At 36.4% G+C, this 24579-nt stretch overlaps 2 protein-coding genes across 2 annotated transcripts in view; one reads left to right on the top strand and one right to left on the bottom strand.

The window, feature by feature from the left end:
* The window catches only part of LOC134539629 (uncharacterized), a 19223-nt gene extending 13479 nt beyond the window's left edge, over positions 1-5744 (top strand). The window contains exons 5-7 of the mRNA XM_063381814.1: positions 2441-2579; positions 2750-2843; positions 3407-5744. Coding sequence (XP_063237884.1) covers positions 2441-2579; positions 2750-2843; positions 3407-3561 — 388 coding nt within the window. The 3' untranslated portion in view covers positions 3562-5744. The remainder of the gene's footprint in view (positions 1-2440; positions 2580-2749; positions 2844-3406) is intronic.
* On the bottom strand, positions 5349-24556 carry LOC134539211 (F-box only protein 22-like). The gene is made up of 9 exons (XM_063380998.1): positions 24287-24556; positions 21271-21364; positions 19689-19807; positions 17626-17783; positions 15342-15559; positions 12887-13017; positions 11239-11395; positions 7919-8105; positions 5349-6751 (listed from the first exon to the last, which is right to left on the bottom strand). Exons 1-9 carry the CDS (start codon positions 24292-24294, stop codon positions 6660-6662), a joined length of 1164 nt encoding a protein of 387 aa, XP_063237068.1. The 5' UTR covers positions 24295-24556; the 3' UTR covers positions 5349-6659.
* Between the last annotated feature and the right edge of the window lie 23 nt (positions 24557-24579).

Here is a 24579-nt window from a genome sequence, read left to right as displayed (position 1 = left end):
AACAACTGCGCGCCAATCACGAACACAGTGCGAGAGTGTGAAGGTTTGCATTCTAGCTTGCGACCAAACGAATCCGCGAAATTTCCAGGTCTCTGGTCATGGGGAACGGGAACACCCTGACGAAACAAAAAGATAATTCTTTGCAACCTCTGGCACGTTTCCCATTTGTAAAATACAGGGAGTCCATGAAAGGATGTCCCAAATTTCAATGGTATATTATAACAGTTTAATTTAGACTATTTACAAATGATACTCAAATTAAAGGTAAACTAATATAGTTTTTTCTTACAAATGTTCAACATCTGCACCCTTTAGTTGTACGTCACACACCCAACATAAAGTCCAATTCTTCCCACACTTTGGTTAACAAGTCCGGAAGCAATAGCCTCTTCAATTCTGGATCTCAACTCCGGCAAATCGTTACGTAGCGGCAGAACATAGACATGATCTTTTATAAAGCCCCAAAGGAAAAAAAATTGCATGGCCTTATGTCAGGTGAACTTGGAGGCCAGCGAAAAAGAGATCTGCCGTCTTGACCATTACCACCAATCCAATGGACAGAGACTTCTACATTCAACCACTCTCGCGCAAAGAGATTTGAATGAGGAGGGGGCTTCATCCTGTTGGAAATACGAGTTTACAATTTCACCCTCTACTTATCGCCTTTTTTGCGTAGGTGGTGCTGCAAGTGAGAAAACATAGCAGTTCTCAAGCATGCGCTTATCTAAAATGGTTTGAGTTATTTCTTCAATTGTGACCTTCAACAAAAACTCTACAATGCTTACAGTTGATATTATTGTAAATTTATAACTGGGACATTCTTTCATGGACATACTGTATCTCTGGCTCCGCCCTGCCAGGAATCTAACTCTGGTCAACCTGGGTGGGAGCGCAGATAAGTGAATCTTACCACTCGACCACAATGGAGGACGGGGTATTAACGTTAAAAGAGTGGTTAGATCACTCGCCTCCCACCTGGTTCGATTCCCGTCAAGGACATTAAGCGTAATTTTTTTCTTTTTACACAAGTGGGGGATGGGAATGTAAACGACGTTGCCGTGAGCCAGTAGGTGTTCCACTATTCATTCATCGCTAATGATCTCAAACGTCGAGACAAAAAACTTTAATTCAGTGGTTCCATTCATGTCACATGGTGGTACATAGTAACTAAGAAGTAAACCGTTGACAAATGTTTTTTGCATAAACTTATGTAAATGAGCAGCCACCAAAGACGTAGATGGGGGGGGGGGAGGGGGGGGGGGGAATTGGTTTTAAAAAATGCCCAGGGGCCCAATTGTGTTTCCAGATTTTTTTTTTTTTACTGTCAGAGTTCATCCTGATAGTAGGACAAAAATTACAAGTCTTATCCATAAAATAATTAACTGGAAATCTTACAAGTTATGCAGTACATGCAGATCACTTAAACATGTATGACAGTGGTAACGTTTACAGTCTTTAGATTTTTTTTTAAAAGTTGTATATTCATTAAGTTCATTAAGTGGGGGTATGACAAAATATTTGCTCCTCCCCCCCCGGGCCATGAGTTTCTCTCAACTACCTTGTAAGTAAACTTTTACAGGCATAACAATGTACTCTTAATCTCTGCCATTCTTTTTTTCTTTTAGATGTTTCAGAGAACTATTAACCCCACACTAGGTTAAAATAGAAGTACCTAACAAGTTCAAATGCTTAGTGTTTTACAGACACCTCTTGTAGACACATTCCACTGGCATGATCAAGATTTTATCACACAGTGCATGATTGCTCAAATTGTTTCAGTTTATATTCTGAGCAAAATTCACCCACAACTCGTAACACAGGACAAAAAAAAAATCACCCTGTAAATAAAACAGTAATACATAATTTTAATGAATTTGGAACTTACTTTATTATTCATTATTAAAACACAGTAGAACCTTGATTAACTGGGATAAATGATGGGGGGGGGGGGGGGGGGAACGTCAGCAAGGATAAGCGAAAATCATGGATAATCAAATTCAAATGTATTTAGGTTATAGAGTACAGCAAAATTTTGCAAGTAATTTATACAAAACAAATGCACAACTATTAATGACACTAATTATTCATTTTTATATGTATGAAGTTATTTGTAATGTAATGACCTAAAAGGACACAGTTTTCATTGAAAAATATGAATTATATTTACAATTTGATAGGCATAGCTACGTGCTATTTAACGAATAACTTGCCTTAATCAACAAACCGGACTAATATTTCTTCTCAAGAGCAATTCTAGTCGGTTTCATTCTCCGTTCGTTTCTACTTTTAATACACAGTTTTTAGTTTCACTCCTTTCTTGTCCCTTCCCTAATGAAATACACTTTGTGGGCTTGGTTTTTAATTTTTAATTGAAAATACAGTTAACCGAATGCCCGTTTAATCGGGTCACGGATAATACTGCAATTCATTTTTAATAAAGTCAAAATTGTCTTTATTTTCAGAAATCTACACCCATGAGGCACAAATCGTCTACCTTCCTAAACCTCCCTCATTACGCCAGCAAGTTCATGGAGTTCTTTGTCACCCTGCTGAACGAAAAACTTAAATCAAGGATTAAGGTAGGAAAGTTTTACTAAAATTACTTTTACAGGCCGAAAACTTGTGCCCCACATCTAGTTTTACAAACTTATTAAAACATAGTCATTTATTTTACCATGTCTGATAGCAATAAGTTAGCAAATTAATAGGAAATTGTTTTGTAAGTAACAAGTGGATTTTTTTTTTCCAGTTGATATCAAATACTGAAGAGCTACAAAAGATTGTAAACATAAAAATTCTGCCAAAAGAATACGGTGGAGAAATGCCCCTGAGTGAAATGATAGGTAAGTGCCACTCAAGAAAACCACTTATAAACTGATTGTACCCAAGAGAATTTTTACAATATTTAATCAACTTACCCTACAATTACGCAGGGCTAAACATGAGGTGATACAGAATGTGAGTAAACTACTCGGCAGTTTTTCTTTTCTAAACCTGTAGAGAGTAAACTTATTCTCTGCTCGAGTTAACATGGCTAAGATTTTTGAAAGCATGGTTCTGACAGGCAAATGTTTTGAAATTTTTGAGACGAAACTTATTTGCAGCTGGTAGCGGAAGTTACGGCATCAAAGGGTAATTAATGAAGACTTGCGCGAATTATCATATTCTTATTCTTGCAACTCTTTGAACAGAGTATACAGTTTATTGTTTATAGTACGAATTACACGTTCCGCTATTGATGCTTTGACATCGCTAAACGTAGAATAATGTGTAATGTCAAACTTTAAGTTTCACTTCTAATTCGTGAGGCGGCCATTTTTTTTGCTTTTTTTTTTGTATTTGCTGTACAAACGTTTTTAATTATCTCAGCTGACGATTTTTCCCCCCCCGGATGGTTTTTCCCCAGACAAGTTTCTGCTGAAGCTGGAGGAGAGACGAGAGGCCATAAAGGCGCTGGACGAGATGGAGATGGAGGTCGACCAGAAAACCAAGTTCGTGACGGACCTGGAGGACGAACTGGCCGGCGTGGCGGGCAGCTTCCGGCAGCTGGAGGTCGACTGAGCGAGACCGCCGACCGAGCGCACGGAAACCTCTCTTCGGCACTCGCGCACGCACGCACTCATCACCCCCCCCCCCCCCCCTTTCACTCCCAGCCCGCACGTCGGAGTGACTGGCACGATCGTGCGTGAACAGCCGGCAGCCGCGAACTCCAATTGCAATTGGCAGCGAGATCAACTTTTCGAAACACCCGATACAACATTGCCCTTGTATTAGGGATGGGGGGTAAAAAAACTGTACCTGTACAGTAGTAGCAATTTCTTTAACTTTTCACAGAGAGAAAAAAAAAAATACTAACTAGCTAGGAAATAAACCGAAATATTCTCGAAATTTTTAGTTAATGAAGCTTAAATTCTCAATGAAAAAAAATTTGTTGGTCACATTTGCTGAACATTGTTGAAGTTTTGAACATTTTTATATACATTATTTTTATTTTTTTTTTTACTTTTTAAATGAGAACTGTTTTATCTTAGATTTTAAAGAAAAGTATCTACATACATATATTTAAAGCTGCTTTTATACGCAAAGCACTGTATGTATCTGGAAAATCATTACTTATCATAAGAATGCTTACAATTATTGTTGACTGAAATTTTTTTTATTCTTACATGTAAACCAAAATATTTTGTATGTTTGTATATTACAACAGTAGAAAATTTTGTTTGCTAAGCTAAAAATAAAGTACAAAAATTTGTGCGGAGTTCCTGCAACATCTAGAATATATGCTACATCTAGGTATGTAGCGAACTGACAAAAGTAGATGGTTCTTAGCTATTACAAGTGTATTTACTAATTCACTGAATTTAATCACAAGACACTTATAATTCATAAAGAATTATGTTTTTTATTTGTATTAATTTTTATTATACATACAAAAATACAGTTTGTATGTCCAATTTTATATCTTTAGTTTAAGTTTTTATATTTATGTATGTGAATTAAAACATCACAATGCTGGTGGTATAAAGTTACCAATACCCAAAATATTTCTAAACAAAAAGAAATTTTTGTGTATTAACTAGGTTAGTAGAATGAAATATATCATGAATCACTGTGTAGAGCAGATACTTAGCGGTGTATTTGTATTTTCCAGTGCTCAACACACTGAATATTTATTAATTTAACACAGCACTGTTTTACAACGGATGTGAAGTGACACTGTGATATATTGGGCTTTTTGCACAACTTGTTATAATGCTGATTACTATTTTATATTGTTTATTCAATTGTTTATAAATACATATATTGCAAGATTATTTACCTTGGATTTTTTTTTAAAAATAGTTTCAACCATTACTACAAACTTAATTAATAATAAATAACTATGCTTTTTAATGAACTGCTTATAACATAAGTATGGCATGCTTGGTTTTTTTAAATTTCATATTTAACGTCTGGTTGAAAGCGAGGTCATTAGAGATGGTAGCACGCCTTGCAGATAAGGGATTACATATACCGTAGATGATTGACGACCCGATATAAAGACTGACCTGGATTGTCCGATCAATAACAAATATATATTACTGCTACCCCTTTCAATCATTACTCCTAAAATGAATATCACTGGCCACCAGTGATGGAACCAGGATTTTGGTTTGGGAAGGGCTTAACCCAGAAAATTTAAAATACATAATATATCTACTTAAAATGGATTAAGTATTAGTGTTGAAAATTGTACTGTAGGTAGTGTAATACTAAGAAAGAATAATATCAAGTTTAATTTGAGATCTGTCAGGGGTGGACCAAGATGCATATTTTTAGGAAGATAAGATCCAATTAAAAAGACTACACATATTCAAAAACTTTTACTATAAATATAATCTTTCACAATGTACACAAGAAATTGAAGCTACATTGAGTTGTATGGTAGTACAGCGTATGGAAACAGTTTTATACATTCTTAGTTTCATTTTTTTAATAAAATATTTATCACAGAAAACTGAACAAAACAATTTACAAAGCACATGCAATGAATAACAAATAAAACCATATATAGATGGGCCGGTCGAATCCTAAAACCTTCATAATCATCAAAATATTAGTAATAAAAATGTGAGATTTTAATAAAAGATTCAAAGAAAAATACCTATTGGAAAAAAAGTAACAGGTAAATTCAGTGCTGACAACTATAAAGTTTATTAGGTCAATTTATTTTTCTTTCTTTTTAGCTATCCTAGTTCTGTGCCAAAAAATATTGTACTTTTATTTTTAATATGTAATTATGTAAATAAAATTACATTATACTTGATTTGTGAAACTTAACTTATGAAACAAGCATTTAAATTTGAATTTTTTAACACAATAGTAAATACATATTTTATATTTCTTTCAAATTACTTTATTTCTTATCTTCGAGACATAGATTTGGCTTTAAGGGAGATTCAATATATTTTTTTCCCCATTTGAATCCAACCCATAGTTTTATATATATAAATACGTACATTAAATAAGTAATATAATAACTTAATAAGGTGGAATCTATTCCAAAACTTTCAAAGGGCCAGGAAAATATATTAGAAAATACATAGAAGGAAGAGTAATAGGTGGAAAAAAATATACTGCTGAAGAATTTATGAGAAAACAGGAAAATGGCTTAAAACACAGGGAAATTTATAATTAAGAAGAGATATGACAAGTAAGCATACATGGGAGGAATAGTGTAAAAATATATTTTTGTAATGAATTATCAACACATTCAATTACAAAAAATATTGAATAGCATAAATATTCCAATGACTGGTCTTCCACCTAAAGAACTAAAAATAATTTTATATCTCTAAAATAAATTAATGCTTTCAAAAATTTTTGCCCTGCTCTTCTCAGACAAAATTAAAACACTTTAAAAATTAAAAAAATATAATATATATATAAACCCAAAACTTTAAGAAAAGTATTCCAATTCCATTTCCTTCAGCAACTCTCCTATTTATTGAGCTGGGGAAAATCGATTTATATGTTAATTGTTTTTTGGTCGAATCACGTCAGCAAACATACGCAACACTTGGTAGTAAGAACCCCCGCACATCCATCACAGCTGCACGTCTTGGAGTGCAGTCAATTACAACAGCAGACGCCTCAACATCTGCTTCATACGACAGTGCTTACGTGAAGGCCAGGTACACAAACACAGTGCAATAATCACGAAAATACTCGTCGTAGTATTCGTCAGTTACGCTTCGTGCCTCCCTTCCATCTGTAGGCACACAAAACGAAATTTACTAGGAGAAAGAATGATTACGATCAGAGTTTAACTATTAGAGAGTTATTGGCAGTTGCAAGGAAGGGGAAATTAGGGGGTAACTTTACTCTGGAATTACATATAAATTTGTGATATTTCAATGTTGGCTGATCTGTAACAACGCCTGGAACAAGTTACACAGGAAGCGACTCATGTTGGGATTGATGATGTAACAGTCGAAACCCCTTGTTAACATAAGTTTAATTTTAATACTACATTCAAACCTCAATAATACAAACCTGGAGGCACCTTAATTTTGTCACTTTGCAATAACGAGGTTTCCATTAACCAAACTCGTACTAAATTTAATTACAATTTTTTTTGCACAACATCTAAATCAAATTTAAATAAAAAAATTTTTTCTCATTTAGAACAAGCACATTACACCTAAAAAAAAAAAGAATATTTTCCAAGAAAACTTGCATAAAATTTTTTATTTTATTAAATTTTATTTTAAATGTTACACAATTTTTTTTTTTTTTTTTTTTACTTCAATCCTGTATTTTATAAAGTAAGTGTGATTCAGCTTCACAGAGAACAATATTTGCAACCTGATTCAACTTCATGAATATTTTTAACATTCGATTCTAAATTCACTTTGCATCATAAAACCAGGACTCGCACAGGCCTACAGACTTGCATATCGGGCACGACTGTACCGTCTACACTGATCCTGCTCTGTTCTAGAATGTGGTACGTCATTTACTTCATTTTTTTTGGAGATTGGAAAAATTTTACAAGCCCAATGACCTGCAGCAAAGACTTATAATTTAACACAACTATGCTTGCCCGAGCCAATCTCACTTGTTATTGGTTGCTATGACATTAAGAATACCTTAACTCTACTCTTGGTATAGCCAAAATATTATTTCTTTGTGTTACTTAAAGGCTTCTGAAACATAGTGGTGTAGGTTGAGAATTTTGCAGATTTATAATTTTAACATTTCAGAAGCAAAATATGTCACTAACTCGAAGCTACAAAATTTCTTGACCTACACCAATATGTTCTAAGCCCCTCACTATCTAGTGAAATTGCAGTTTAATCACTTGAGCTGCTCAAATGAACAAGAGTTTAAGGTATAGCTTGTCGAGAAATCCAAAAAAAAAATTGCAATGACTTACCTGGTACAAAGTCAGCACCTATCTCCCCGAACCCGAAAAACCCGACGAGCGGCGTGGAAGGAAAGTACTTCCTGAACAGGCTCGCCTCGACGTTGGGCTCGTTGTACATCGACTTGCCCCTTCCCACGCACGCAAACATCAAGCCAACCGTCTGCTTGGCGTCAATGTCTTTGGTGTCCCTTCGGAACTGGAAAAATGAAATAAATCATTAGTACACAAGTTACATTCTCACGAACAAAAATCACGTGACAACTTATAATTGAAATTCACTCAAGATATAAAAATACGATACATGGAATAACCAGAGTCTTAGACCACCTTTAAAAGACTGCTTGAATTCGTATATGAACTTACCGATCCAGCAAATAATTTTCTCATATATTTTCTGTAGGTTTCTACTTTCTACTAGAGATGTACGAACCTGCAAATTTTTAAGTCGAGTCGAGTCGAGTCGAATTTTACAATAATTAGTTTGAGTCGATTCGAGTCGAGTTTGTAGATCATAAATTCAAGTCGAGTCGATTCGAGTCTGAATTGTTATTTGAATCTTTGACACTTAAGTCGAGCTTGAATATTTGCACATTATTGCTAAGAGTCCTTAGATGGTTGTCTTGTTATATCATGGCCCACTTAATCAAATATATTTAAAATACAAGTATTAATAATAATAATTCATTTAGAATAAATTCTTAACTGATATAATACAATTCAATAATTGAGGTATTCTGTAGAGCATCATACTACTAGTTACATTACTAATCACAGTACATTAACTCATTATAAAAATTGAAAAATATGTTAATAGTTATAAAAAAACTGTTCCAATTGTGCAGTTAACTATTGACATGGTAAATTAAATCAATTTCAAAAAAGCAAAAAATGAAACTGTAAAAAATTAAAATATTGTACAGTAATCATTTTGATTATTTTATACCACCTATAAAAGAGAATATTAAAGACTGTGGTATCAGCCTACAAAACATAATGAAAATATATTCCTAGCAGTACATATTTAAAAATATTTTTATGGAAAGCATATAACTATAAGTAATATTTTAAGGTCACAGTCACAAATATTTAAAATACAATTCACATTATTTTTAATGTCACCTTAGTTTCAAAGTATTTATAATGTAACTGACCTCACCTAATCAACCATTTTAATTAATTAGGCATTCACGAACACACGGCTAAATAACAAAAATGGCGATGGTCGAATGATTACACACATCTTCTATAGCAAAATTAAGAACCGCAATATCTCCTAAAGTATTTGGAATTTCTTATCTCCGCCGGCTTTAATGAAAAGAGTAATTTAAAGAGCATATAATAAAAGTATTTTCAGATTTTAAAAATGTTTTTTCGCAAATACCGCTCAACTACATATTTACCTTATTTTGGACCGAACGAGTTAGCTGCGGCCTGCATCATTCACGAGTCAATAAAAAACAATGAATATAATTTAGGCTTGTTGGCGCAAAGGTTAGGTTAAGTTTCACACAATCATTAGAACATTTTTGAAAACTTTCACTTATGGGAAGTGTAAGGCCGTGCTACAATTGGCGCAACATTACAATAAACGTTCCCATAACAAATATAATACATTTAAAGATTATTGCTACAACACTAACGCCGTTACGTTGCCGGCCAATCGCAAGCTGGCACTTCCAACCATTCCATGCTTTTGTATTTGCATTGAATAGTTACACTTTATAAAATACTTTATACTTCATAATTAATTTTAACTTGCCACTTAACTTGGATAGCAAACAATTATACAAAATGCAATCTCGCCAAACGTAATAGTGTAAACAAACACGGAAAAAAAATTCATGTTCGCCAACCTACACTTCCTAAAATTAGTGGAGCCATTAGACAAAGTTTTTTTTAAAATGCCATTTCGTGATTGGTGGCGTATCAGTCCCAAACATGCGCTCTGTAACACAAATATAACGCTACAGTTAATTTATTATTGTAACGTTGCGCCGACTGTAGCACGTATTTACTAAAAAATGTCATATTTCTGCCGATATTATGATTATAAAATTTAATTCGTGTTTTGTTTATTAAAAATGTGTTCGTCTTCTTTGCTATGTGGTCACATCTGTTAAGTTGGCAATATGTAAAACTAAAATATAAATAATATGGCTGTCGTCATTGTTTGTAAGTACGTGTTTCGGTCTTACGTACGTAATTTTTAGTGTCTGCCAAAGTCACGTAAGGAGATATTAAGAATTGTAATTCAATTTTATTATATTTTATCATCGAGTTTTTCCCGAATTTCCTTTCGATTTTCGCCCCGTCGAGTAAAATAAACTGGAATGCCGAGCCGAGCCGAGCCGATGCTACTCGCTCGACTCGACTCGAATTTTCGAGTCTCGGCCCATCACTAGTTTCTACACACACAGGTAAAAACCATGAAATCGAATTACAGTAGTCTTGATTCACTTAGTTAATGTGGACCGCTGCTACCTCGGATAGGAATATCATGGATAACACAGATATAAGAAAATTGTCTTGCTTTTCAGTTTATCTGGACCAGGGGTCGGCAGACTTTCTAGCGAGATGAGCCAACTATTAAGCAAACAGATTCTCCAATCTTAAGAAGGCCGCAACACGTATTTTCTCTCTGTATCTACATTGAATTTTAAGATGAAAAAAAAAATAATTATTTTATTCACGAATTCAACAAAAAGTCTAAAAATGAAGAGTATTTCGGAAAAAAGAGAAAAAAAAGTAAATGTAAAATAATATGGTACTCATTAATATAGTTGTACTAATAAAATAAGAATACCTAATTATTTTAATTACCTACATAATTATTAAAATAAAAAAGCAACTGGCGAGTGTGGTGGCGGGCGTGCGATGGTAAGGTGCGAGCACTTAGGTTGAGGACATGCGTTGTGATTGGGCCGTTAGATTTTTTTTGGCATTTTTTTTTGGGCTGTGACAACGCAGTGAGTTGTAGAACTGTAAAATCACATGAAAAGAGCGGCAGTCTCCCGACCCCGGTCTAGTGGTATCATTTTTCAGGGTGACGTTATTTCAGCTTTCCTTCCGCGTAGATTCTTTCACGTCACTTCCATGATTTGCCCAACCAGTATGGAATCTTTTAGGTTAATTTTATTTTGGCTTTCAACAACAGTAAAATCATTTTCTACGTCCTAACTCTTATGTTTCTCAAGTCTCTGCTGGTAATGGCGCTCTAGTTCGGCTCAGATAATACGGACCCTTGGTTAATCAAGACTCTACTGTAACTTCACTTCTAAAAAAATCGCACAGGAATGTTCAATTTGCATGGCTTGACCAACAGAACTCACTTCTTGGAAATACTTCTCGGCTGCGGACGTCTTCATGACGTCGGACGGCAGGAGCATGGAGGCAGCGACCACGTTGGGGCCCGCCAGGGCCACGCCAGCTATCGTCCGACACGACATCGAGCACAGACCCCCGGCCAGAACAAACTCATTGGCCTGCCTGCAAGAACGAAGACCGTGACTGGACTGACCATTCGAGCGTGACTTTTGGTCTCACAACACTTGTCTGTTGCAAAAACAAAACATTTTGAGAGCAACACTTAAAAATTTACTTTACTGGTGTTTTTATTCTTTTACAGCACAGAAATGACTTTTGATCTCAAATGTGTGAACACGACACTTGTTTGTCGCAAAATAAAACATTTTGAGAGCAGCACTTAAGAGTTTACTTTACTGTGGTGTCAGCACAGAAATATCAAAGGACTAAGATGTGCTCTTGAAAATATATTGTTTTTGTTTTGTCTACATTTTTCTTGAATAAAGTTGGTTACTTAAAAATATCAAAACGTGGCAATCTTTTTTGGTTTTATGAATGCTCAATATTAGTATAATCCATGGTTGTTTTATAATTATTATTTAATGATGATACATATAGGGCCCAATTGATTAATCACTGAATCAGTTCAAACATTACAATTGTTAAATTATTATTTTATTTTGATCTTGTATTTTTATAAAGTACCTTTTTATACATCTTCGCCAAGAAAATATTTGCGATTCAATTCGATTTGATATTCTCTTTGCATCATAAAAACCGGTATTCACACAGACCTATCTGACAGTTCCACCACCCATCACTGAATTCATGTTTTAATGCTGAAACTGGGAAACTGATAACGAAAATGAACAAAATTAAATGCACAAAATTAAATGCCAATTTTTGTGGTCATTTCATAAAATTTAAGGAAAAGAATTCCATGATTTATCTTAGATTCCTTAGTTTAAAAGGTGGAATTTTAAGTATTTTAAGTATGTCACAATCTCAAATGCTCATTCATTTTGATAAGTGGTAACATTTGTTTGCACTTGCATAACATCTAAGTTTTTCTTATTCATGTAATACTGACTATTTATTATTCTTTTCAAAACTCAAACTCTTATACCAACACCCATCAAGTCAAGTGTATAACCACTACAAAACCTCAATCCATCAACCATCAAAGTTAAGTGCATTCCAGCTGTTGTAAAACTTTTTGTAGAAGTCTTCACACAATCGTTCCAGTCGAAGACTGCTAACAGAGTCAACTTAAACGTAGCCCGTCTTACACAGTTTGCAAATGACGACGTGAGACACGTACCTAGTTCCATATTTCAACCTCCTTCCTACTGACAGAAATCTTAAGTTATAAGTAGGGACACCTGTATTTCGCGATTTCATTTCATGTCAAAGTATTTCACAAAACACTGTAGCTTTTTCTAAGAGTCATGGCAAATTGTGAGGGTGCAGCAGTACGATGACCACATTCTCATTGGCCCCGTCAAGAGCGGGATGACACCTCTCACCGAACTCGGCCAATAATCGCAGGAGGAAAGCTACAGTATTTTGTGAAATACCTCGACACGAAATGTATTCGCGAAATACAGGTGTCCCTAGTTATAAGTCCGAAAGTGAGTGGATTCATCAAGGGGCACTGCTAGCCAGCTTCGTCACCTTCTCCGCACGGACAGCGCCAGACGCTTCATGTACGCGGAACAGCAGTCGCTGAACAGCAGCAGGCACTTGACGTCGTCCGTGGGGTCGATGGACGTCCGTGCTCGCACCTCTTCCGGAGTCAGGTCCACCTGCAAGACAACCAACCTGACTGAACTCGCGACACACCTCGCTGCGCGTTGTTTGCCACCAGAGACAGTTCGCTGCACACATCATCTGAGCACTTTGGGGATCGATCGATCTATCTCATCTATCTTATCTAATCTATCTATCCAATCTATCTATCTATCTATCTATCTACATATCTATCTATCTCTCTCTACCTATCTATCTCTCTCTCTCTACCTATCTATCTCTCTCTCTCTCTACCTATCTATCTCTCTTTCTCTACCTATCTATCTCTCTATCTCTCTCTCTCTTTTTAGTTCAAAACAAATATTGAATTGGAATGGCAGGAGTATGTGAATACGTAATATTTTCACAAATACTAGCACGTGGACTAGTGAAATGGCAATACATATTCACATGAATGGTTATAAATATTATATACTATACAAAAAAAAAATTCTGTTCCAATTATTTAAGGATTTTTTTTTTAATTAGTGGCTGCAAACTGCTTATTGTTAGCTTATTTCAAAATTATCAAAAAATTTCCAAATTGCAGATGGTCCTGCCCAGAGAATAAAAAAAAACCCGAAGGAGGGGAAGGGGCAGCAGGATTACGTTCGTCTTTTCTGTTTCACACTTATGATTTTTCAAAGCGAAAATGTGACGCTGACCAGTCAGATGGGATACCTGTGCTCCTGACCGAGCCTGTGACCAACGAACCAGTTGGAACCGGAGACAATGAAGCGGTAATTGGAGTCAACGTGACGACAGCTAGAGTCGACGAGGAAGTATGTTCAGCAGTGAAGACTTCGCTCGAGAAAATGCTTAACGCCCTAACCTAACAAAATACGTTATATGTGACTTGAGTATTTTTTTTTTTTTTTTTTTTTTTTTAATAAATACGTAAAATTTTAACTTAGTGTGTTCTTATTCATAGAGTTTTAACCCTTATCCGGAGACGTGGGGTCTCCGTGACCCCAGCAAAACTTTAACTTGCTGCCATCTATGTGCAGTTCAAGGCACTTGCTTGTGGTACCATCTACCTTTCGCTTGGATATCACATAGTCTCCTCCTGCAGTGTCAGATTTGTTTACGCTGTCTGGCGCTAGATATCAGGTCGCAAAGATAACTTGGGGTCGTAGTGGCACCACGTCACCAGTTATGTTTCTATCTCAGAAGTGATAAAATGGCTTCTAAACGAACATGTGTAAGTGTGGGCGATTTAGATTATGACGAAACTATTTCTAAGTGGTTGAAAGATATTTTTAGTGACTTAAGTGATCAAAGTGTGTGTGGAAAAGCAATGTGTGATGATTACAGAGCAAACAGTGACTTTTCGTACAAATTTAATTTTTTCAAATTTTTAATTTTTTTTATGTAAAAATGCCATTTTCAAAATATATAAGTATGCATGTGCTTTCTAGTTAGCTAGATTATATATTTTGTTGTGGTTTAAGCATTGGTTATGCAAGGAAAAAATTTTTGGGGGAAAAAAGTTATTTATTTATTTTTTTTTTTTTGGGAAAATTTATCTGTTGTAGATTTTATGAAAAAGTCTTATTATTCATAGAAGTTTTCTATATTTTGTTTGTTTACTATATCTATATTGAATAGCAAATAAAACTTTTAGGCTACCATCTGCTTTTTTTTAAAAAAAAAGCAATTATTACAAATATGCATTTTTTAGATTTATTTGAGCAAGCACCAATGGAAAAAATTGTATTTTATAATTCGTAAATAATTATTTAGTAATTTATTTTTTAATTAAATTAATAAGTATAAAAAATGCATTAAATAATTTTACATGGAACAAAAATAATTTCTAATCAGTTAATTTCTACAAAACATTTTGGGGTCTGAGGGGCACCACGTCACCAGATATGTCAAATATTTTCACGTCTCCGGCTAAGGGTTAAGTACCCTACATTTCAACCAGGGGCGCAACAACAGGGAGGGGGGGGGGGAAAGGTATTTCCCCCCCCCCCCTTTTCTGAAACCTTGAAGTGGGGGCAAACGGGGGGCAAAGAAAGTGCTGTGTAATCAAATTTTTAGATAATAAAACTGCTTAAATAGCACTATTTTCCACCTTGAAATACAAAATTTTCCCGGAGGAGGGACCCTCGGACTACCCCCCCCCCTTCCCCCCACGCTTCAATAGGGGGGGGGATCGATGATTCTTTATAAAAAAAAAGAAGGTAAATTGGCCCCCCCCCCCCCTTGGAAATTTAGTTGTTGCGCCCCTGATTTTAACCCAAAACCACACCGGAGACACACTTAACCCAGGACCTTTTAGCACACAAGCCAGGAGTTGCGTTATCAATCAAAACACACCGACCACCGTGATTACCTCGTCGACTTGCGCCAGGACGTGTCCGGGGATCTTGAAGGTCCGGCAGGCCACGCCCGGCACGCTGGGCAGCAGCAGGGCGGATATGCCGCCCTTCCGGCCGCGCCCTTCCAGCTCGCGCGCCTCCAAGGAGCCAGCGGGGGAGCCCACGATGCCGGAGCCCTGAACCTCCACCACCGCGCACGCCGGGCCCACGTGCTTGCGCAGGCACGCCACCACTGGTCCACAAGGAAAAAAATACTTTGTACCAACTAAGGCGAGAAAAAAGTACTAGATTATAATTTGTTATGGTTTTTTAACAAATACAGGAAGTTATCATGAAATTGCAATGCTCTAACTTAAATATATCACACACCAAACACACACACACACATCCATAGTTTTTTTTTTAAAAAATAATCACGCTTAATAATAAAAACATATTGGAGCTACTGTAATAATATATTATATTAAAGAAAAAAAGTACTAGATCTGTAATTGACCACTGAAAAAACTTATAAAAGTACTAGATCTAGTACGAAAGTACTAACTGTGGACATCCGGGAGGAGCACATCCGTGTACCACAAACCACAGCACGTGGTCTGCAGACTAGGCAACGACGAAAAGGTGCAAAAAAGGTTCAGCAAACCACATTTCGAAGCAGCACCGGGTTTATTAAACCAGGCAAGGCACAGCAAAGCATTTGCTTGCATTTTCGACAGCCATATTTAAAGAGAAGTGCTCCGAAAACTTCAAGACGCAGATGTTAACGTGAATAGTAGCACAGGGTGTTCTTTTCATTATAATCACACAGTGAAAAAAAAAAAAAAAAAAAAAAAAAATTAAATAAATTATTGAATATCCCTTATGTTTTCATGATATAAATGAATTATCAAAAGAAGCTTAAAAAATGACTAAACGTTCTATAAATATTACAAAACTATCTACATAAAAAAACTTTTAAATGTATTAACATAATTCCAAAAATTTTTTACAACCACCAGACAATTTTCTTTAATTTGTTGGCTAACTTAAAAAAAAAAAAAGCAGTACTACCAACATGTCAACATAATTGAGTTTTCAAAGTAAGGGGTAAAATGATGAATTCGAAACAAACGTAGTGTCTACAAAAATAATGCCAGTTAAGCTAAAAATAGTAAAAAATAATGTAAAATTTATTGATAAAAATACCCTTTTATCATTTGTGTGTAATATAATGAAGGAATTCAACAAAATTCCATGAAAATGTGTCAAAATGCATAATAAATAGCTGTTTTCAATCTAAAATGCCAAAATTAGCATTTTTACAGTTGAAAATGCCAAAATTAGCATTAAAACTATTTCTATTTTTTCAAGTTTCTACTAATACGGCACTGGCATAACGAGAAGGTGGGGGAAAATCCGTCCTGTTTCCCGACTGCGACACAGTTGCGTCTGGCCCGTCGGCTGGAACCATTTCGCAGCTGGCAACACCAGGGCTACTTACAAATTATTGACTGCAAATGATTTCTATGTCCTACGTGTAATGCACTAACATTATATTTGGACCCACTACGTGAGAATTAATAAGGAATGCATGGCATCAAAGAACTTCAATGATACTAATATAAAATATAATATGCAATTCCTTTCCACATCTACCATATTTCAAAATTAAATTAAATGGAAAAACCCTGAGATAAAATAAAAACAAACCTATTATTATATTATATTTAAACTAGTTTAAAAAAAAAAGGTAAACAAACAGGTAACATTAAAAAGAAAATAAAAAAAATTCTTACACACTATAATAAATTTAGTTTCTTTCAAACAATGAAAATGTGCTTAGGAAAAAAAAAATTTAATTGACATCCATAAACAAACTATATTTTAAAAGAATTGCTACACATTGCTTATCAACACCAAACTTAAATTAATGGCATTTGAGTGATTCACCTTAACTAGTGGGAGGAGGGGATACCAAATTGGTTGGCAGGGGCACAACAACAGGGGGGGGGGGGGGGGGCAAGGGTATTTTGCCCCCCCCCCCCCTCTGAAACCTTGAAGTGGGGGCAAACGGGGGCAAAGAAAGTGCTGTGTAATCAATTTTTAGATAATAAAACTGCTTAAATAGCACCATTTTCCACCCGGACCCCCCGCTTCAATAGGGGGGATCGATGATTCTTTATAAAAAGGTATATTGGCCCCCCTTTGGAAATTTAGTTGTTGCGCCCCTGTTGGTTGGTATTCTTAAACTAAAATTCAAAAAAGTCACATAACACCAGCAAAAAAAAAAACAAACAATAAAAACTTTAATTTACTCACAACTTTTCTTCATTTTCATGAGGAACACCAAGCACAGCCGCGGATCACCGGCCAACTGTGTCCTCAGGAAGGTCTCCAAGGCCGGGTACGTGGACGCCAACACCCACTCCGCCTTCATGCGCGACTGCAGCACGATCTTGGCGACGGAGTTCCAGGTGCTGGGGAAAAAATGTACCTGCATTTAAGGTCCACACTGAATTACTGTGACCGTTACCTGCAATTGGCTAACACCTTTGAATATATATACCGTATAGAAGTCGCCAGCCCAGGTTAAAATTTCTAATACGGTTTGAGGTAGTTGGTTAATTCACCGCCGCAATCGCCACCATCTCTAGGGCATCGACTTGTGGTGGTCCCTAGCGGACAAGTGTCGAACTCTTCAAACACCCCTTCCCCCTCCCGTTGAACGACCTCGAGCTGCAGTGAATGATAGGTGCGGGGTGCGGGGAATGACAGCAGGCGACAGCGCTGCGCTCTAACGTGTAAATAACAACCTCAGACGATACAGGGCGTTACGGCAGCGCACTGCAGCGGTGAAAGTTAGTTCCCGAGCTGCTCATCATACGCTCCTGAAAAACGTAAAGTAAATCCTATCCACTCGCGACTTCTATACAGTATATGTATTCAAAGCTAACACTCACCCTTGGGGTCAAAGTCAAGTGAAGATTCTGAAGTACACCGTTAGTAGGGACAAGATTTTGTGGTGAATTATTATTATTATTACAGAATTGAAATAACATAGAAAGGTATGTCATTTCACCATACAATTTAAAAAAATGCACGTTAATAAACCATATAGCACTAGAAAGAAAATAATTAACTTCAACAAAATTTTACATAAAACAAAATCACTTATTTTTAATCCTTGTTATCCAATGACTGTCATATACTGTAATTTACCCGAGATAAAAATGACTGAATATACTGAAAACACAGACCTTTAGAAACGAGTTTATAAAAAATAATTTATGCAGTGCAAATAACAATTCAAACACATACCAACAACATACCACACCACAAAACAAACAACCCCCCCCCCCCCCAACCCAGCAAAAACATCCCACACAACAAATCATACACACACACACACACACCACCACCAACAGAAAATGCACTTCACAAAACAATCACTCACACACACACACACACACCACCAACAACAAAAAAACAACAACAAACCCCAAATAATAAACACACCATCAACACCAAAAATAACAACCCAGACCACAAAACAAACACACATAACAGACACACACCATCACAATCAACTATCCACACCACAAAATAAAACACTCACACACACACACACACCACAACTACCAACAAAACGATAACCCCTACACCACAAAACAAACACACAAACACATATTCCAACATTCACACCACAACAACAACCTACACCAGAATAACAAACACACATCACATCACATCCTGTATCCTGTGGTGTGTGATGCTTGCTGCTAATAGTTTAGTACGTCGAAAGATCCTGGACATAAACAAAAGTTTGTGATTAAAAAAAAAAGAATTATGATCGTTAGTTGAATATTTTGTTTGTACTGCAATGTTTTGTTTTATTTCAGGATCTCTCAATGTACTAAATTAAAACAGCCAGCATCGTGTACCACAGACTCCATATATGAAGGAATGGTGCCACCCGGACAGGGGCGTAGCCAGGGGGGTGGGGGTTTAGGGGTTATACCCCCCTCCCTAGCTACAAATCTTTAATTAATTTCTTATTCATCACTCAAACAAATTTCATATTAAAAATTAATAAAATATTTACCATTACAATATTTAAATTTAAGTACCGAAGTTAAACTGCTAAAAATAGCACTATTTTACACCTTAAAAATCCAAATTTTCCCGGGGGGAGGACCCCAGGACCTCCCCGCTTTAATATGGGGGGGGGGGGGGCATGCTTCTTAACACCCCCCATACACAAATCCTGGCTACGCCACTGCACCAGGACGAAGGGATGAACTCTGATACGTGATACGGAACACTGTACGACGGACGGACGGACGGACGGGCGCCGAGCGAGAGTCCCCGGGACCGGCACGGACCTGCAGACCTGGGCGGCGGACCGCACGTCCTCCCGCGGCAAGTGGCCCAGGATGGTCCGCACCACCTCGTACTGCGAGAAGATCATGTGCGTCCCGCTGTCCCGACGCGCGCGCCTCGTCTGGAACAGTTCGGGAGAAGAGGGAACCCCCCTCCGTGAGACAATCAGGGATCACCCACTAACGAACAAAAAACTACTCAACCCGATGATTAAAGGAAAACGTCAATACTCTACTTCTAAAACATTGCTGATGATCATTTGCTATGCAATGGGCTAGATGCTTCTGCTAAAAAGAAATCTAAGTTTATTTCCTTATACCAAACAATTTAATAATTCTTTGGTTCCATTCTGATGTTATGTCTCGCTGACACCATTTAAGACGAATGAATACATGTGAATGTCGGAGACCCTGGGGAAAGAATATCTGCCACACCTACGGTTAAAATCCATCCCAAAATTTGCCTAGAGTGATTTTGGAAAACCACGAAGAACCGAACTGAACGACTGGGCTGGGACGAGAACACAAGTGTTCCCACGTGCGAGTGCATTTTTTTTTTTTCCTATTCACCGCCTTTGACCTATTGAACCAGGCTACATTCCACTGACTGTTTATTTAGGATTGTGTTGTCGCATTCACCCACAATTGACCAGAGACGAGATTTTATGGTTTTATTTTTTGTCCAATCTCACTTTTAAAATGTAGGATTTCTGTGATATTATTTTTATTTTTAAAAGTTGTTTTGTAATACTTACTCAACCAAAATAGTGGTAAAATTTATATGCTACATTTTTACGATAAAATAATTTGTGTTATATTCGTCTAAATAAGATATATTCGGAACAATAAAATTAAATTAGCGAGCATTTGTGGTTTCAAAGTGATTCAATAAAAGATGCACAATAAAAAAAATTAAATTAATTTTTCTGATCCATGCACCTTGGTATAAATTTTGTCTGGAAATAATGATATTCCTTGAATTTCAATCATTAAAAACATTTTTTATAATTTCCATTAAGTTTTGGTTAAATGCTACTTAATTCCATGATTTTAATTGAATTTTGGTGCTATATGGTGTATAAAACCTGCATTTCGGAGTTATACAGTGCTATGATATGCTTTCCTGTGTTATTTCGATTTTATTGCAATTCACAGAGTAATCAGGTCCCTAACAATGACAATTAATTCCAATTCTTTAGAGACTGAAAATTAAAGGTAGACCTTAAGTTTTGGTTTCTAAGTGTTCGCTACTAGCTTTATGTCCCCCCCCCCCCCCCCCCTCCTTGAATGTGTAACAAATTGTTCGTCAAAGTTTACCAATTCCCCACTCAGAAAAAGTTGAGGTTCAGCCACCATAGAGCACCACGGTGATCTCATAATAGCACATCCTACATGTGCTGGAGTCTCCTTCGCGAGATCTGGCCTTTGTACATAAGAAAATTCATCACAGACTAGCTTAACACAGTCACAACTTTAACGAAGAAAAATATACCGATATGAACCAGTTTCGTGAAGATAATAAAGCTCAACCGACGTCGAGGGCGATCGGGACGTGTACTAGTACAGTCGGCACATCATACTGTACCTTCTGGCTGCTAGCTTCATCAGCAGGCGGGGATCTCTGACGCTTCCCAGGAGCTGCTCTGCCTTCCGCTCCGACGTCACTCGACTCCACCTCACTGCGTGCGAAAAGAGCACTGCTGTTACCTTCTGTTCCGCACTTGGTCACTCGACGGCCCGCCCCCAAGCTGGAGTACACAGCAGCGGTGCGGTACCCACACACAGCGGTGGTGGAGAGTGAAGGGTGGGTGGAGGGAAGGTGGAGAGGCACTGATAGCGATGTAAAGGGAGAGAGTTCTAACAGCACCAACAGAGCTGACGAAGGAAATGGGGCGGGAGAGCCTAGAGGACGGATGGCAGAAGGGAGAGGCTAGTTAGGATGTACCAAGTGCTGGGTGGGGAGATCTGGGGATACAAGTTGCGACGGGGAAGCCTAGAAGTAGGAGGGATAACACTGGTAAAGGCTTTAAGGAGTGAAGAAAGACAAAAAGGGGAAAGAGAATTCTATGATTTTGAGAATGATAGGGGAATGGAATGTATTGTAGGAGCAGTGCGTGTTGGCTAGAAGTGTAACGCAGTTCAGGAGAAAAGTGAGAGGGAAATAGGGGGAATGCTCGCCACCAGGTTTCCACTCATTTGCAGCAGAAATCAATAACAATATACAGAACGTCTACAAATACCCAGTGAAACAATTACACAACATTTTCATGACCTTCTAATAAAGATTTTTCCACAAGTTTTTTCCCCCCAAAGGTTTTTGAAAAAAATATATACAAACAATATCAAACATGCACAAATACAATAAGAAATTTCTGCAGTTTGCAGGAATGTAATAATTTTTATGTTAGAAAGCTAAAACATTTTCAGATAATTTCCACATACATGTGGGTATGAACTTAAGTGAGGTGTCAAAAAACAAAAAGTTAGAAAAATATGTTGGAAATTAAAGTTTCGCGACTTCCAGCACCACTGCTATTTATTTAAAGACTTTATAGGGACCAGTCCTTCAGTTGCTTTACTGTTTCATGACTTTCATGATCTGTAGTCACCCTGATTTAGTCTTGCAGGGTTACACATGTTTCACTGGTATTGTTTGCCATGGGAAAAGCACACAAGACTACTACGAAGGTAGGCTAAGTTTCTTGTGGCATCGTTTGCCAAGAAATGAGCACCCTAGACTCCTGCAGTTAACGTTAAAGATGCGACTCTATACATTTCCCTCAATGACTTATCTCTTCCAAGGCTATGTACTGTGAGACAATATAAACTGGTTCTCACATTATTAGGTACTTTGTCAATATCAGGTTTACTATTGGTTCAAGAGTCTCGCACTTATAAAACTATGGCCAAACTTCAGATATAGCATGAACATAGAAATTTTTGGAGTAAAGCCTGTTACGAAACCAATCCACAAATTTTCTGGCCCATTGCCAATTAAATAAAATTGTATGCACGAGTTTGCGGAGAAGTACAGATCATAAACAAACTTATTGCAATATTGTAACCAAGAAAAAAACTATTTCAATGTTTAATTCAACTTTTTGCAAAAAATTCCTACATTTAAAATTATTATAAAGGGATAAAATGACAAATGAATTAACATGTGATTGATGGGCAAAAAGAGGAATCAAAATTTAAAATTTGTTAGAGAAGAAGCTTTATAAATGAAAAAAAGGTTGTTTTTTTTTCTTTTTTAACATGTTAGTTAATGTGATGGACTGTAACCCTAGAATTTTGAATATCCAAAGTAATTTATGTAATACCTTAAAAATTCTCCCCCCCCCCCTTTTTTTTTTTTTTTTAAGAAAATTATCATTGGTTGGATACGGTAAGTGGCATTTAAAAATAGTACAAAAAATATATATTTTTAAAGGGTTTGTTAAGTTAGTGAGATTTAAAATAATTAATAAACTGTTTCAACAGTTGGTTCAGTTAGTAAAAACCCCGCCACAATCAAAATTAGGATTTTCTCAAGCACAAAACTGTTGAACTCCGTGTAATACCTTAGTCTGCTCTATGAAGTGTCTTGTAAACAATAATTGCATGAATGTAAAGCTCAATTGTGTCTGCAGAGGTGCCCACCCCCCCTAAACACTATGACTCACCCCCCCCCCCCCCAAACTAATGATGTGACCGCCCCCCGAAATTTTTTATGCCATTTTCTCAATGATTTACTCAATTATTTTATAATATAATTTTTTAGTATTATATTTTATCACATTTTGCATTAATTAAAACTGATTTTTTAATAATAATAATTTTGGTCATATCAGGTAATATTTCCATCCTGAACCGACAGATGCCAAACTGCTTTTGTTGAGGAAAGTGCGCGGTTGCCAATTTGATTTACAAGATCCCTTTCAATTATCAAAGCTCCAGAAACGTATTTTCATATTAGAAGCTATAATTATGTAAATAATATATACATTTTTCTCGTATTTTAACCCCCCCCCCCCCCCGCCCCCCCCCCCTGAAATTTTAATGACGCAGTCTGCGTCGTTACCCACCCTTGTGGGCACCCCTGGTGTCTGTATAGATAGTTCATAGTATATAACATAGTACAAGTGAGTGAATTTTAACTATGTGAACTACGGTGACTAATGTGAATAGGACTAGAAATAACAGATTGATTTAATTGATTTAATGTTCAACAAACTCTGCTAATTAATACTTATTTTAATTGTTTAACATAATATCTATTATTAGAAATTTGTAATATAACTTTTATGCTAGCTAATGTATATATTGAACATATATTAGAAATAGTGTATGTAATAATATACATGTATTTCATAAATTTTGTAACCATGTTGACAAGCCCTATATTCAGAGAGCCACTGCTCATCAACTGAGTCTATTGGGCGCTAAGAAAATAAAATAAAAATAAATAAAAATTCAATCTAGCTACAATTGTACATTATGAGCATTAAAACAAGCCCAATCAGAGTTTGCTGTGGGTTTAACTCTTGCTTAATACTATGTTCATGCTAAAACTGTGATGTTTCTGACCAATCTGAAACTCTGAAGGACTAATAACTCACATATCCATCGTTTTCAGGGTCTTCCAAAAAGGAGAAACTTTTTAATAACCAACTTTAATATTCAAAAACATTAAACAATTAACGATTTTACACGCACACAAGTTTGGGCACTACGATATAAAATATGTCACAGATCAGTCGTCCATGAAGAACCTTTTTATTTTCTTTGTGTACATTTACGATTTGATAGAATCAGATTTGAGGATAAACACATTAGTAGCCAGAATTCTCAGTACCAAAAGCTACTTTTCGATATTCATTCATTGTAAATACTATACTGTACTGCTGCAATC

Source organism: Bacillus rossius, chromosome 15, assembly GCF_032445375.1.
Source record: "Bacillus rossius redtenbacheri isolate Brsri chromosome 15, Brsri_v3, whole genome shotgun sequence".
Classification (NCBI taxonomy): Eukaryota; Metazoa; Arthropoda; class Insecta; order Phasmatodea; family Bacillidae; genus Bacillus; species Bacillus rossius.
This window is presented reverse-complemented; position numbering and strand designations above follow the sequence as displayed.